This window comes from Pongo abelii, chromosome 10 (genome assembly GCF_028885655.2).
Source record: "Pongo abelii isolate AG06213 chromosome 10, NHGRI_mPonAbe1-v2.0_pri, whole genome shotgun sequence".
NCBI lineage: Eukaryota > Metazoa > Chordata > Mammalia > Primates > Hominidae > Pongo > Pongo abelii.
The window spans coordinates 76,195,512-76,211,847 of record NC_071995.2 but is presented as its reverse complement, the minus strand read 5'-3'; the positions used below and the strand labels follow the sequence as shown (position 1 = coordinate 76,211,847).

At 34.6% G+C, this 16,336-nt stretch overlaps 1 protein-coding gene across 11 annotated transcripts in view; it reads right to left on the bottom strand.

Annotated features, from left to right (window-relative positions):
• Positions 1-16,336, bottom strand: part of NAV3 (neuron navigator 3) — a 924,032-nt gene that overhangs the window by 191,415 nt on the left and 716,281 nt on the right. For all 11 annotated transcript variants that reach the window (XM_024256848.3, XM_063712200.1, XM_024256849.3 and 8 more), the window contains one exon: positions 2,706-2,821. In XM_024256848.3, coding sequence (XP_024112616.2) covers positions 2,706-2,821 — 116 coding nt within the window. The remainder of the gene's footprint in view (positions 1-2,705; positions 2,822-16,336) is intronic.

Sequence of the window (16,336 nt, the reverse complement as noted above, 5' to 3'; positions counted from 1 at the left end):
AAGTGGGTATATATGTTTTACTTGGGTAGGTGTGATGACAGTGGTTCATGAACTTTTCTTTGTGCTTCACTTTTTTAAGTGAAGTACACATCAAGATCGTCAGTTAAGAGAAAGGATGGGACTAGTGATGTCGGACATTTGAGAAAAAAAGGTATAAAAAATAGACTGACTGCCGGGAGCATTACATAGTCACTTGAGGTTGGAGGTCATATATGTAAAGTGAGTCACACTGACATGCGGTGTGTTTTGTCCTGGTTCATTCATTGTTGGTATAGAATAGGTGGAGATTTAAACGTAACCAGGTCATGATTTCATCAAATGAGTACAATTAAGTGAGAGAGAGGCAATGGAGTTAGGGTATATAAAAATAAAAATACATTCACTCATTACAGGAATTTAGCTGACTAAGGAGAGAAGAAAAATATGCAGAGGTTGGTGAAGACAGTAAAAAGTGGTAGGATCAATGAATTGGAAATCCTAGTGGAATCATTGCTGGAGTCAGGGAACAAAAGGAAGAATACTGAAATGACAGGAGTTTGTAATCAGTGAGAGTGCAGTGCATGAAAGTGAGGTCATAGAGAAGTAGGAGTTTCTGATGGTGCCTAGATCTAGGGTATGATGATGAGAATAAGTAGCTCAGGAGGGACTGCAAGACAAAATTATGGGGGGAAGAGGCCAAGGTGTTACAAAGAACACCCATGTAGATACTAAAATCACTAAAAATTAAGGCAGAAATGGTAAGAGAGTAATAGTGACCCATAAACCAAAATCTTAAAATGATGAAGATATGTAATCTAATTTCTCTGTGATAGTCATCTTATCACTGGCCTGCTCATATTTCCTCATCTAAATTTCTTCAATTATAGTACTCAATTTATAACTTACTAACTGCAAATAATATCACAATTCTTCCAGGAAATCTCAAGTTAGCAACAAGAGACATTTTCACTATCCCACTATAGGCTGCATTTAAACAGATAATAGTGAGATTGACATAATTAGACAAGTCTCATTGTACCATTTATTTTCTGTTTTCTTTCTTTTACTGAATTCCTATCAAAATCCTAGACTGAAAACTATGATTTTATGTAAATAATTGATTATTGCTGCAAAATGATATTATGCTCTCTGATAAACCCATTAAATTATTACATTAATTGCCAGTTTATATTCACTTTCAGGTATTCTATTAAAAATCAGAATGTTAAAAGGAAATATCAACTGGAAAAATGAAAAAGTGATCAAAGGGTAGACAATAAGAAAGTAGAGAAAAACATCAATATGACTATTCAATCAGATATACTGTGATATATTAGTTTCTGAAAACAGTGTTCCTTTGTGAAATTCACATAAAATTGCAATTCAAACTCTACTAAATTCATTTATCCTACAAATTTGAGCTCTAGTGCTAAAACATGCAATTTGAGGACATTTATGTATAAATATATGAGGTATACACATCTTCATGCCGTGCTAATTTTATAAAACATCTGGTCATAATAGACACATAGCATTATTTTGACCGTGGTACTACCCAGAGTTAATGGAAAGTCAACAGATCCCCCATGTATTTGAAAAATCTACAATTATTAGCCCTATATCTGTGTCTTGGCATTACCATTTCTACCCCTATCTAGTACTGGCCTTTGTTGTAATCTCCATATGAAACCTCTGACGCCTAATGTTATCAACTAATGCTGATTCCAAAATGTACCCTTGGGATGTTGTTCTGTAATTGTTGTCAATATCCACTGTAGGATGCTGTAGTCATGTCTAATGCTTGCCAAATGTTTTTCAGGTCTGCCAAAGTGGAGAAGTTTCTTAACCCCCAAATTTGTGAAAGAGTCACTTGAGCTTCATAGCAACACTTACACTTTGAGTCTTTGGAGTACACAGTAATTTTTTAAAATTAAATAATTTATTTAGTTTTCTTCATTTGAACCTAGCTGTGAATACACAAGGCTTGGACCAGAGATTTCCTGGAACAACAGACACACCCCTACTTTCATGCATTATTATACTTAGGAGGAGATAAAGTACTCTTTACTCTCTCACCCTTTAGGGGCAATATATTTTGCTAGGAGGTTACTTGGTTCCTCATGAATATAGATCTATATGTAATGAAATTAAACTAAATGCTTTCCATATATGCTTAGGCTTACCTGGACCCTAGAGAAAACATTGTTCTCAAGCTGAGCATCCCATTTTATACACACCAAAAACCTGATAACCGTGTCTGGGATATGTATTATTTTTTTCTTACATCATCTATATATAATAAAATATTTTCCTTTTCAGAGTTTTTTAGAATGGTCATTTGAAACCACCCTGTAGAAATGTTTTAAACTGTACAGAATTGATGACAGAGCAGGCTGCATTAGCCATGGAGAATATACATGGCCAATCATTAGTTTATTTTCAATCTCCAAATGTATTATCCAGGTTTTCTCTGATTTTATTCAACTTGACTCAGGGCAAAATGACTTAAAGTCTTCAGTTCTGAAAGGACTACCATTACTTTTATAGTAACAAAGAGATCATCCTAAGCAGAACAGCCAAATAGTTAACGATCTTTGAAGCATGAGATGTATATAGTCCATTTTTGCACTAAAAACAGTATACCACACATATGATTTAATAAAAAGTCTTATGGAGAGTATACAGAAATTCCTAGGTTTGACCTATGCATCGATGAGATCACTTACCAGATATCTCCTCCAGGCACTGCTTAGCAGTCTTACTATATGATAAGTCCATCTTTGTAGGACTGGTACAGGAGTCAGCCGATGGTAAAGCGGTACCTTCATTTTCTGAATGTGCCCTGAAATTAACCATGAAAATAGAAAGAAATAGCACTTATAGTCACTAGTCACTCATCAAAGTGGAAGTTCTACAAGAAATATTAATTACAAATTTTCCATCAGGGTAAGTATTTCTTTATGACTGGAATGTTCCAGAGCTGTCTATGTATAGGAGAATTGTGTTATTTTTCATATACTACCTAAGTGGGAGTGAGATGTGGAATTAGATTTCTTAGGCTTGTCTAAATTTGGAAGCTTATAACTACCAATAGTTGATTATAATTTGGGGGCAAAATATTTTAAAAGATCCAACTTCTTTTGCTATTTTAGAGGAAATATGGCCAAATTACATTTTTTGTGAGAATACTGAAAGTACTCAAATCACACTTAAAATTCTTTTTTAAAACAAAAATTCTATAAAACATATTTTAAAATATGTGTAAAAATAAAAAATAATTTTGTTCTAGGCTATATACATCATTATGATGACTTAATTACCAAAGATTTCAGAGCAATTAAAGTCAACCAGAAACAAATTCTTATTCTTACAATTACCTTTCATATCATCTGTTTCACATTTGTCTATGTACGTACGTAGGTATGTATTTGTGTGTGTGGTTAACTTGTAAAGAGTGTGTCTAATTAAATGAAAAGCACTCAACAAAGGTCCTGAATACTTTTGATATTCTAATCATACTTCATGCATGTTTCTTCCCTTTATGCATGGGTAAATATTTTAAGGTACGCTTTCTATTTGATGCAGCTTCAAAATCGATGTATATTTGACACAGACTAACACACATTTTAAATGTTCACAGCATGAACTACTAAGACACAGAAGGAGGCAAGGTAATATAGGATTGCACACTGGACTGTGTTCTTTAGAGACATCTCATTTGCCTTACTTCTACCCTTTTTTTTTTCTGGTAGTAGGAGTGGGCCATGACAAGTGATCTTTCAATGTTTACTACTTTAAGAATATTTACAAATCATGTTCATATGTGAATAAAAGTGTATTATATTTTTGAATCAATGCTTAATTAACATTTTGCTTTTAATCTAAATTTGAGTTTCAAGAGAAAAAATGTAATCATTGATATTAGAAATAGTCAATATTTACCTGACAGGCCTAGAAACTTAAAAGTTCACTTAGGTTTTAAGAAAGTATGGAAAACTACATGTTGTCTGTATTGATATATGTGTTATATATGTGAATTAATATATGAAAGAAAGAACTATACAAGAAAGAAACTTTCCTATACAAAATTGTGCCTTGGCCTCCAATAATTTCTGACAGACTGTTCCTATTTTATTCTAGCTTAAAACTGAATATAAAGAGCATAAACAAATTAAGAAAGAAAATGTACTATTTAAGTGATAGGAAATATACCATTAAGGCCAGAAAAAAAAACCTCAAAGTAGCTAAATTTAAAAGATATTTTAGTCTTCCAATCATTTGGTATCTTAGCAGCATTTAGAACAGCAGCCCATTCCTTCCTTTATCAAACTGTCCTACCTTGGCTTTTATGGCAAAAATTCTCCAGTGTGTTTCCCATTTTCTTAGGATTCTACTTTATTCTATTGTTTTCCTTTACATAATCATTAAATGTTGTGGTTCTGGGTAGTAAAAAAAGAAGTGGGGATACAGAGAGCAGAAGCGGGAGTTCAGCAAAGGAATATTCTATTCTTCTTCCAGTTTTTATCTATAGTCTCTCTAAATGATCTGAGTCATATTCATTGTATTGGTTATTATTTATTTATGCCTGAATTCTAAAATTCTAACTCTAACCCAGCACTTTACTCTGAATTCCCGATGTATATAAAGACTGTCTAATTGACATTTCTTCTTGGTTGTCACAAAAATACGTCAAACCCATCATTTATAGAACTGAAGTCATAATATTTTATTAACAAACCTGGTCCTGATTCATGCAGCCCTCTGGTGAAAACTTTATGGAACTTACAAGGTCTTGCATGGTTGGGTCCCACGCAACCCATGGGATAATGGTCTCCAGCATCATCTCACACAAGACTCCTCTCTCCTCTCTCTACTGCGGCCACAAGAGTCTTCTACCTACTTTCCATAGCTTCCTGCCAAAACAGGGTCTTTACACTTGATTATTTTCCTCCCCACTTCATCCAGTTGATTCCTTCCCTCCAAGTCTTAGCTCAAGTGACAATTTCTTAAAAATTCCTCCCTAATTTCACTGATCAGGCAAAGTCTCCAATTATAAGCACTTAGTACTTAGTATTCCCTGGACCTATCTTTTCAGCACTTCATACTCTTGCGATATGGGATTAATGTAATTAATTGATTAATGTTTAACTCCCAGACTAGACGCTATTCTCCATGTTTGAACTCACCATTGTATCCTCAGTGTCCAGTCTTGTATCAGAAGATAAGTTTCAGTCAACAAATCTTTTATAAATATATGAATAAATATTATTAGCCATAATGGTAAAACAAAATTATTGGTGGGTAAAACATATGCAAGAAAGAGTAGCATATGTGTAAATATACTGGGTTTGGGTGTAAAACTTGGCCCCATCACTAATCAATTATTAACTCATGTGATGTTGGCTAGTTACTTCACCTCTCTGAACTTGTTTGTTCATCTGTAAAAATAAGGAAAAATGCCTGCCTTGCAAAATAATTGTGACATCAACTGTTATTACAAAAGGACCGGAAATACATTCTCTCTTGTGAAATTCTGGTCAATATTAAAAAAGCAAATATATCTGCTCTTTGTGTAGCCTGTTTCTTTCTCTTCTGGACCCCAATTTCTCACATATCCCCCATCTACTGACAGTCCCTCCCCATTCGTTTCTAAAGTCTACTAAAGTCTGTTCTTCCACCTGGCTTCATCTATTGTGGGCCACTTTACCCCTCGCTGACCTCTTCCTTAACCTATTGTCTCTGAACGAAGGGAAAAACAATCCTCTGAAGTGTTCTAAGGATTTTTATTACTTGCTGAAGAAGTTTAAATGGAGAGTATGTAGTGAAACTGTGGACTCCAGGGAAAGCTGACTGGCTGCCTGCAAAGAAGTGTCACAGAGGCACAGCACCTTGTTGAACTGGCTGGGAGCCAGGGTTGACTTCTAATCCTGCAGACTTTGTATTCACAGATTAATCTTTTAGAAGCTGAGTCACATTAAGCATTTCACTGAAATATTTGTCTAAAGCCCACTGCTAATTGGTTCCTATGAGAACAAGACCAACAGCCGTCACAGGAGCAAGAATGTTTGTGGCCATGTTAGTTAAAAAAGATTATATCTCCATCTAAGAAAGTCTGGAGTAAAAGAAAACTTGGAATGTATTTTAGCAGTATAGTTTTTGCTCTACTAAAAGGAAACAGCTCTTAAAAAGAATTCTTCAGAAGCTGACTTACGGCTATCTTCCTCAATATGTAAGACTTAATTCCATTGGTTAAGTTCCCAATCCCCCTGTCTGTGACATGCTTTTTAAAAAAGTGTATTCCTACTTGTGACAGCTCAGTCTTGTCTTGGAAGCCTTTTTAAAATTTTTGTTAACGTGGCAGTGCATATTTTTGGCAGACTCACTCTTTTATGTCTTTTAGTTTAAGTCACAAGAGACTCTTATTTACCTTAAGTTCTCTGGTGTATTTCTCATCAAATCCCCTACATGAGTGATCTACGTTAGCATTAATAAGGAAACAGATTGATCAATGAAAGAAAGGAACATGGTGAAGGTAAACTTCAAATCACTGTAAAAAGGACTTAGAAGTCATCCTTGGTTTATATTCACATGTAAATGAGACCAGAAATGTCTACTGATGTTACAAGCCATCCGTTTCTCTAGTATTTCCACCTCATAATTTGTTACGGCAAAATTAGATTTTAACTCCAGTCTATAGATGATCAATCAATGCCAACTGGTAAAGATGTACCTTTTATGCAAATGATCAAAGAAGTTGAGTTAAATCTCTGAAAACTCACAACATACCCTCTATTTTTATGCATGATTTGTACCAGTTAAATAAAAATATTTGAGTTGATTCATGAAATAATTTATAAAGACTTTAGAATCAAGAGTGTTTTCTAATCAGAAAGTACATTTTGACAGATATAGTGAATATTGCAGTGGCACATTCACTGTTTCTCCATAAGCTGATAATGCATTCTCTTCCTATTAACTGGAAAAAGAAAAAAATATGTATCATAATATTCCTTCAAAATATTCAGCAACATGGTCCTATGTAGACAATCTTACTGTGCATTTACAACATGGTCATCATGTGATGAGTAACTATTGAAACTATAAGATATAGCATTGCAAAAACAGTTTATTTGGATTTCTTTTATTCATTTACTTTCTGAGATAGGGTCTCACTCTGTCACCCCGGCTGGAGCGCACTAGAGCAACCATAGCTCACTTCCGCTTTGACCTTCCTGGCTCAAGAGATGCTCTCACCTCAGCCTCCAGAGTATAATTTATTTAGAATTCTAATAAGCTAGGTCCTTCATCTGTTACTGAGAGTTGTAGTCATTAAAAGTCATGATACCAGTGATTACCATGACAGCTATTACCTGTTTTTGTGCACTTAATATGTGCCAAGTGTGGTGCTTAGTATTTTCCTAGAGCCTGTCACTCAAAATTCACAACAATCTTGCAATGTAGGGGCTGCAGATAAAGAAATTAACACATCTAGAGGTCAAATAAGTTGCCCTAGGTAACAATCTAGTAGATGCTTAACCAGTACTTGAATCTGGCTACCTGGAAATGTTGATCTATTAACTAGTACCCTGCAGTTTAACTCCATAAAAATGCCTCTGAACTAAGTATTTTACTGCATTTGAGGTTCCCTTAGCTAACAGACAGCTCAGTCACTCAGTCGTTAAATGTGACATATCCACTGGTCTAACATAAATGTTATTCTTTATGTACTGATCATTAAAAGGAACTCAGTAATAAATCCTAGACACTATCAAACCTCTAATCTTTAATGTCATAAACATGAATGTTTGCATATTGATTTATATTCAAGAAATATTTTCCCCTGTGGATCCATCTTGATATAGATACGGTCACAAATGTAGACACAAGCAGAACTGATGTGAGTCAGAAACATTAACTAATGTATTGTAATTCCTGTTTATAACCCCAACAAAAAGGAAAGAAAAGCACATATCTTTCAAAAACAAGTAATGTGCTTGCTTTCCTATTTTCTTCATTCTGGAAAGGCAGACAGGTGACAGCCAGGGCCAAGGCCAGGAAACTGTTGGGGTGAACAGAAGTCTAGTGTGGATGGAAGATTTACTCGATTCAGGGGAGTTGAGCAAATAAGAAAACATATTGAGAATAACGAGAGCCAGGTTTCTCATGGTTGACAAAAGGAGGCACAAGTATGGAAAGAAAAATAAACTGGTGTTGAGCTGGAATTGGAGGTATTATGAATGTATGTATATGTGAATAATCACATTGAATTATAATAAGTCATATATATAATATCAAAATAAATAATGATTCAATGTGTGTGTATGTATGTGTGTATATACATACATATATTTCTTGGTTTTGACCACCAAGAAAACCTAGGAGCAATGAGATCTTGGTTCCTAAAATCACTCTATACAAAAAGACATACAAGTTCCTTAAAGAAAAGAATAGGATCTAAAGCCAAGTTAGGGAATGTGCAAAATGAGCCTAGAACACCTTGAGCCATAAAGAAAGAAAATTCTCAAAGAGTGATAGAGCATTTGGAAAGGAGACACAGCCAGCTCGAAGGGGCTCCCAGTGGCCAAATCTTGGAAAATTAAGCATCAAAGTAAGTTGTGATAGTAATGAATTATAACAAATACAGTAGAAATCTATTTGTCCATATAATTTAAATAGATAGAAAGATCATGGGGAGAAAATATATCTCTTTCTTAAAGTAGAATGCCAGAGAGCAAACACAGAAGACAGGATGGAATTAGAAAACCAGGTGTCATCTATAATAGCACATTATTAATTCAGGCAACAAAGCTCAATGGATGCTAAAACTTGTGGGTGAAAGTAGATACAAAATTGCATTTTTACACACAGTCTCAAAATATCTTCCCACAAAAATACCTATCACATGCAAATGGAGACAAATTCACTTAGAATATAAAACTGTGGCAGATATTATCTTAATCAAGCAATCAAATTCAACACAACCAAAATGGAAGATATTGATATTCATATCATGAAACACCCAATAAAATGCAACGGGAAAAACACAGTATTATTTCGATGACATTCCAGACAAAAAATACATTTAATATGTATCTAATAATGAGGAACTATACGACAAACCCAAATTAGAAACATTATGTAAAATGCCTAGCCATCAATATATCAATATCATGAAAGTCAGGGAAAGGCTAAACAATTGTTCCAGATTGAGGGATATTCGGAAGATCTGACAACTACTAGGTGCACTATTTATCCTGAATTACTAAAAGTGACCATCTTTGGTGAAACTTGGTGAAATATGAATAAGTTCTCTGAGTGCTCTGGGAGAAGTGTACATGAGAGTCATTTGCACAATTCTCGCAAATTTTCTGTAAGATTAAAATTGTTTCCAAAAACATAACATAAAATATGAAGAGAAGAAACAACAATGGCTTGGTTAGGCAATCTTGCCATGAACCTTGTAATCAAGCACAGAAAAGGTAGTTTGTGAACCTCTCTGCTGGCTCTGCTGGGAAAATGCCGACTCCTGGTAGTATTCTACACAAAAGTGCCTCTTCTAGCAGTGTGTCCATATTCCATCCTAAAAATACTGCTGTGCGAGGAAATGTAAATCACTACCTAACGTGCAGATACATATCAAACCTAGCAAAAGACAAGCTTGCAAGCCAAGCATTCAATAAGCTTTAGTTTTTACTGATAGCCAATTATGCCCAGTTCACATAAAACCATTCCTGTGGTATATTATGTAGAAGTAGCTTCAGGGCTTACAAAAGCATTACCTGAATGGTGGTTAAAGGCTTCACATTTAAATCTTTGTAAACTCACATTTCCTCCTCCTCCTCATTGTACTGGCTCGACAAATAGGCCAAACTTAAAACCTTGTGAGTAAGCATTTTCAAAACTAATGTTTTGCATTCTATGCCTTTTGGAAAATAGCATATTAAAATGTCAATTTCCCTGTCACATCCTAGGCAAATCTATAGTCCCACAGAAATATTTTATAATAAAAATTTCTTCTGAGAATCCATGGTGTGGTTGTGTAAAGTAGAGCATATTATATCAAAAGAAGGAAAAACTCTAAATTCAGATTTTCTTGACCTAATTTTACAAGTCAAGTGTTAATAGAGGGTCTCTGCTTATATTTAATTAACGGGCTTAAGAAGCATGATACTTTTCTCCTTATGAATAGTGCCTTGCCTTATCTAAGGGCTAGGTATTTTTCTTTTTTGAGAACTACTCAAAACCCTGATTCTGCTCTCTTTGCCTCTACATGTTTGCTTTATGTCCAATGCATTGTTTCCTTGGCATTTACTACAAGTGGTCAGAAAAGAAAGAATGTAGACTTCAAAACAGCATGTTATAAATCTGGGTAAGCATTATTTCAAAATTTTGTTGGAGGCTTCTAAAGAGACAGGTTTAGGGAAAACACACAGGTCTCCCTTTTCTCCATAATTAACCAATTATTATATTATTTTATTTCACATGTCCTTGAAAGCACGTAGAATATAGTTGTGATGTAATTAACACAAAAGCAATGGAAGAAAAATGACATATGGGAAAAAGGGAGGTATTTTTTGAAAGTCTGAAGGATGTAAGGTAACAATTTTTGAACTCCAGGCAAGAAAAACAGGTTCAAATAATATAGCTCAGGATGGACACTGAGAAAGAAGAGGAACAATAAAAAAGGAGTTTTAAAAAAACAGAATGAAAAAACTATGTGGTTCTCTTTTCTCTTCTTTTTTTCCAATAACTGGAACCTCCTTTGAGATTTAACAAACCTACCTAAGAAATTCATTAAATTGCTCCTTCATCTATACATTTAACCTGGTTCATCCTACTCTGACCTCTCCCACAAACAATCCATTTTACATACTGAAGAAAGAATAACTTTTCTGATCATGCTTTCCACACACATGCTCATGTGCATGCATGCACACATGTATGAACACACACATATACATACATAAAGTCCAAGTTTCTGACATTCAAGAATTTCTACTACGACCAGGCTCCAATCAATCTTCAATGTTCAGGAGAAACTGACCTACTTGCCGACCACCCTACGTATCTTGTATTGACTTTGTTTATGTGGTTCCTTCAGCCTTATGTTTCCCTCCCTGTCCCCCTCATCTCTGCATTACCAAATCCTACTTATCTTTCTGGACTCAGTTCAAGTGCCACTTTCCCTGATTCCAATAGCTAAAAGTAACTTTTCACTTTTTTGAAGCCTCAGTATAACAAATCTAGTTCACTCCTGGGGAGCTTTATACTTCCAGCTGCATTTTGTTGTTGTCTTTGAGCTTGCCCCTTGTCTACCACATTGTGGATGATAAAAAGAAAATGACATAGGACATATGATTTTTCACTCAATTCTTGATGTCTCATGCGTAAGAGAAATTTAGTAGGTAGTTGTTGAAAGAAGATAAAAAATAAGTGAATGAATGTGCTGAAGAGAAGGTATGGTTTAATTCTTTAACTATTTTAAAGTTGTTTGTACTTCAGTTAAACCCTCCCATTTATAGGAAGTGAGAGACTTCAGAATTTTTTTTTTTGTTCCAGTGTACATTTTTGGCAGGTTTGAAAATTCTTCTATAGCAAGTGATTCTAACACAGGATGATAGTGTTTCATTCAACAATTTTGATTTGGTATCTACTGTAGGTAGCCTCTGTACTGGGCAATTATGCTACTAAATAAGAAAGACAAGACTCTTAATTTCAATGAACTTACATTACATTAGGAGGTGACTGAAATCACACTAGTTAATAAGTAAACAAGAAAAGAACAGATAGTAATAAACTGTATAAAGAAAATACAAGAGGATGATTAAACAGAATTCTGAGAAGGCACATAATATATATTCCCCTGGAGTAGGTGGTTGGAGATGGCTGGAGATTAGCAGAGCTCTAATAACAAGACAGGCCTGCAGTGATCTAGAAGACAGTTGTTACAGTCATAAATGAACATATATGCCAAAGATATGTTCTAAAGCAATACAGGTTGGTTTGTTGAGAAGGAGGATGAAGGCTGAGATACAATGTGCTGGGGGAAGGGGGACTGCATGTGGCTGTGGGGATCAATTGTGAACAGGGTACTAGATTACTTAGAACTTGCAGGGTCATGGTGCAATGTTTGAGTTTTATTTTTTTAATGTAACGGAAATCTAATAGATGGCTTCATTAATTAGAATAAGACATATGATTTACGCTTTTAGAAGGTCAAAATGCCAGCTGTGTGAAGGATGTTACTGCAAAGAGCCCAGAGTGGAAGCTGGGAGACTCATTGGAAACTAGATGAGAATTGGTGGTGGTGTGGCTTGGACCAGGAGACAAGGGCTGGAAATGGAAAGAAAGTCTGATTGAGGGTATGTTTCAGAAGAAGGGTTAGGAAGACTAGCTGAAAATTTGATGTATGGAGAAGGGGTCACTGAAAGAGAAAAACAAAATCCAAATTATTTCCATTTCTTTTCTTCTTTAGTCTCTGATATGGTTTGGCTCTGTGTCCCTACACAAATCTCATCTCAAATTGTAATCTGAATTATAATCCCCATGTGTAGAGGGAGGGACCTGGTGGGAGGTGATGGGACCAAGCGAGCAGTTTCCTCCATGCTGTTCTCCTGATAGCGAGTGAGTTCTCATGAGATCTGATGCTTTAAAAATGTATGTCAGTTTCCCATGTCCTCTCTTTCTCGCCTGCTGCCATGTAAGACGTGCCTTGCTTCCTCTTCGTCTTCCACCTTAATTGTTAGTTTCCTGAGGCCTCCCCAGCCATGCGGAACTGTGAGCCAATTAAACCTCTTTTCTTTATAAATTATCCAGTCTCAGGAATTTCTTTATAGCAGTGTGAAAACTGACTAATACAGTCTCTGATTCATATAATTACAAATCCTAACCATTAGTGTCTATAGCAGTTCCAGTTACTAGTATTTGCATAGCAGCTCACAATATACCTATTATTTTTCCCATCATGCCTGGATTATAAAATTGTAGAATATCAAATTTGGATGATAGCACAACATTCTTCCATCCTTGTGACAAACTGTAACTCATCTTTTATGTCTTACCCTTATCTTAATTTCTTGGTGATGCATTAGTTGACTCCATTTTGTCAGATTTGTAAAAAACCCTCTTTTTTTCTACATTAATTGTGTATGTTGCATACACTTCCATAACAGTAATGGTTTAATATTTTTGATGACATTATTCTTACTACCCTTAGTAGACTGAGCTCCCAGAAGGCGGAGATTTTTTTTAAAAATCTTTGTATCTTCTGTTACACAGTATTTGTAGAATGAGGGATGAGTACATAAATGAAAAAGTATGCAGCAATTTCCCTTTGCCTAAACTGTAATAACTGGTCACTCTGCCACTTTTTAAATACTTCAGATGGTCATCTTAACACTATAAAAAGAAGCCTATTCCAATTTCAGGTAGCTCTAGTTATCAGGAACTGCTTAAACCAAAATAAAATATTTTCTTTAATTCTCGACATTTTGTCTTAGTTATATCTATTTGATAAATGAATAAGAATAACAGCAAATTTGAAACTACTTTATCACTCTGTAGAGATAATTGAATTACTGAAACTATGTACAGAATAATTTATATTAGATAGGAAGTTAGGCTAATAGGAAATCTATTAACTTCCAGAATCCACATTATATTTATAGAACTCTGAACATCCAGTTTGTGACAAAGAGTACTATGAAGCATGCATTAGAGTCTCAGAAGGAATAAGTACTAATCTAGAATTGAGCTGAGAAAAAAAGTAACCATCAGCCATCAATCTTCCCATTATATAAAAGTTATTTAATTATCTTTACATATCATATATATGTATCTGTATACATTTATATAATTTATACTAATTAACAGCAATTACCATTTTCCGTTATAAGTGAGTTCTGATTGAGAATTTTGCAAGTGTACTATTGGCATTTTCCTAACCAGAATTTTCTCAGTAACAATACCTCTTATTTCTATCACGTATATAGAACTGATAAGCAAAGCAAATTTCTACTAGCTTTATGATCTTAAGAGATTATTACTATTCTGACTTATTATCTCTGCTTCTTCATTTCTGGAAAATGGGGGATAACATTCTTTCTCATGAGTTCATGATGAAGTTTAAATGAGAAAATTCACATATATTTTGTGACACAAAGATTTTCACTAAGAAAGCACTCAACAAATGATAATACCAATATAAAAGAGTAAATTATTAGTATTATCTCATCAGATGATTAGCAACTCCAAAAATAATTGTCAGGGATTTTATAGGAGGGATTCTTACATGGGGATAGAACAGTGAAAGTCAGAAAGAACATAAAAGGTTACATAATCCAAATGTCATGACTCTATAAACAAGCTTTTACTGAAAGCTGAAAAGAATGAATGTCAACCACTCTGCCTTTTGAGGATTTACACATTATTTGTAAAATTGTTCTGCATTGATTTAAAAACTTTGAATGAATATTACTTTATATATAGACTTCAATGTGAAATTTTATGAGACAGTTTTAATTTACTTATTTATTGTAGAAACAGGGTCTTGCTCTGGTGTACAGGCTGGTCTCAAAGTCCTGGCCTCAAGTCATCCTCCCACCTTGGCCTCCCAAAATGCTGGGATTACAGGCATGAGCCACCATGCCAGCCATGGTTTTATTTATTTTTAACCATCTTATATTGTTGATAATAATAAAAATAATTACTGATATTCATGTAATTTACTCAAAATCCGGCTGTGTGCTAAAAATTTTACATGGGATAATTTTCTTTAATCTTTCATACAATCAATCGAGGTAGGCATCCTTTATCAATCATACTTTATATGATTAGAAAGTGAAGTTTAGGGAAGGCTGTTTACTATGTGGCAGATACTGTTCTACAGATAACTATCAACTCAATCTTCAAAATAGCCTAATGAGGTAGCTTCTACTATTATCATACCTATTTCACAGATTAGGAAATTGTGGGTCAGAATCTTTACATGTATGACCCAAAGTAACACAACTAATCAGTGGTGGCATTGAGAGTCCCACCTAGGCAACCACCACCACAAGATGCTGTTTCTGAACAATGGTAGAGTGAGACATATTCTATAGCCCCGCCCCCCTTTTTTTTTTTTTTTTTTTGTGTGTGTGTTTCCCTCTTGTTGCCCAGGCTGCAGTGCAATTGCACGATCTCAGCTCACTGCAACCTCTGCCGCCTCCTGGGTTCAAGCGATTCTCCTCCTGCCTCAGCCTCTCTAATGCCTCTTTTCTTAGCTACTTGGCTACATTGCCTCACTTTTATAGTCTTGTTGTTAAAGATGTCAAACTGAAACTCAAAGAGTTTCTCAAAGAACTCATCAGGGTCACACAGCGGATCCACACTGTAACTTCTAAGCTGTGCTGCTGTGCTGCTTCCTGTTTTTGATATTTAAAAGTTACATTTTCAAATGGAAACCACTAAATTTGTTTCCAGTGGATATCTTATTGTAAACAATTTTTTTAAAAGCTTGTTGCTACTTATAGAAAGAAGCCTACTAAATTAGCAGTTCTAGATTTACACTTTCCTATGAAATTCTCTTGTGATTTTTTGAAAGGATTGATGTTTTTACAGAATATATTTGTAATCCACAAGGGTGCTGAGTATGACATATTTAAAACTTCATGATTTTTTTTCTCACATTTTTGAAATGTGGATCATGATTTTGACATCTTAAATTCTGCTTTGTCAAATAGGGACCCTGGAGTCAGAAGGAGCTGCAGACTCCCATCTGATCCAAATACAAGTATTTTAAATGAGTTAGTACTACTGAAGTCAGAATAGCAACATTCAATTGTAATGTCCCAAGAGCTTAAATGTAATAATTATAATAATTTTGTTTTGCTGAGTGTATAAAAACCTCAGAAAAAAAGCACGTAGGTTCCTCATTGAGAAAAAAACAAATCAGTATAAACTGCTTTATTTTAAAAACTTTTATATTCAAAAAACTTAATAAAATTTTAAACAATATAGTTTTGATCCTTTCTTAATTGTAGTGGGTCCTGCTTCCTATTCAAAAAATTTTCTTTCTGTAGTTAAATTGCCAACCTGCCCAAAGAAGGGACAAAGCAGACATTATTGCTCCTCAGGCCATCTCCTTACCAACCAAGCAGTGAATAAACTGGGGACACAGCAGTTACTGACATATCTCTAATCGATTAAAACAAATCACAGAACAACAGGCAAAGTGTTGTCTTTACCATTTGGGTGGTAGGATGCATATTTTAAAATGCATAATAATGCATTTAAAAATTTTATATTGTGTATTTCAATGCCTACAAAATAAGAATGCAAAGTAAAATAAATAATAAATAAATAAAAGGTAAAAAAA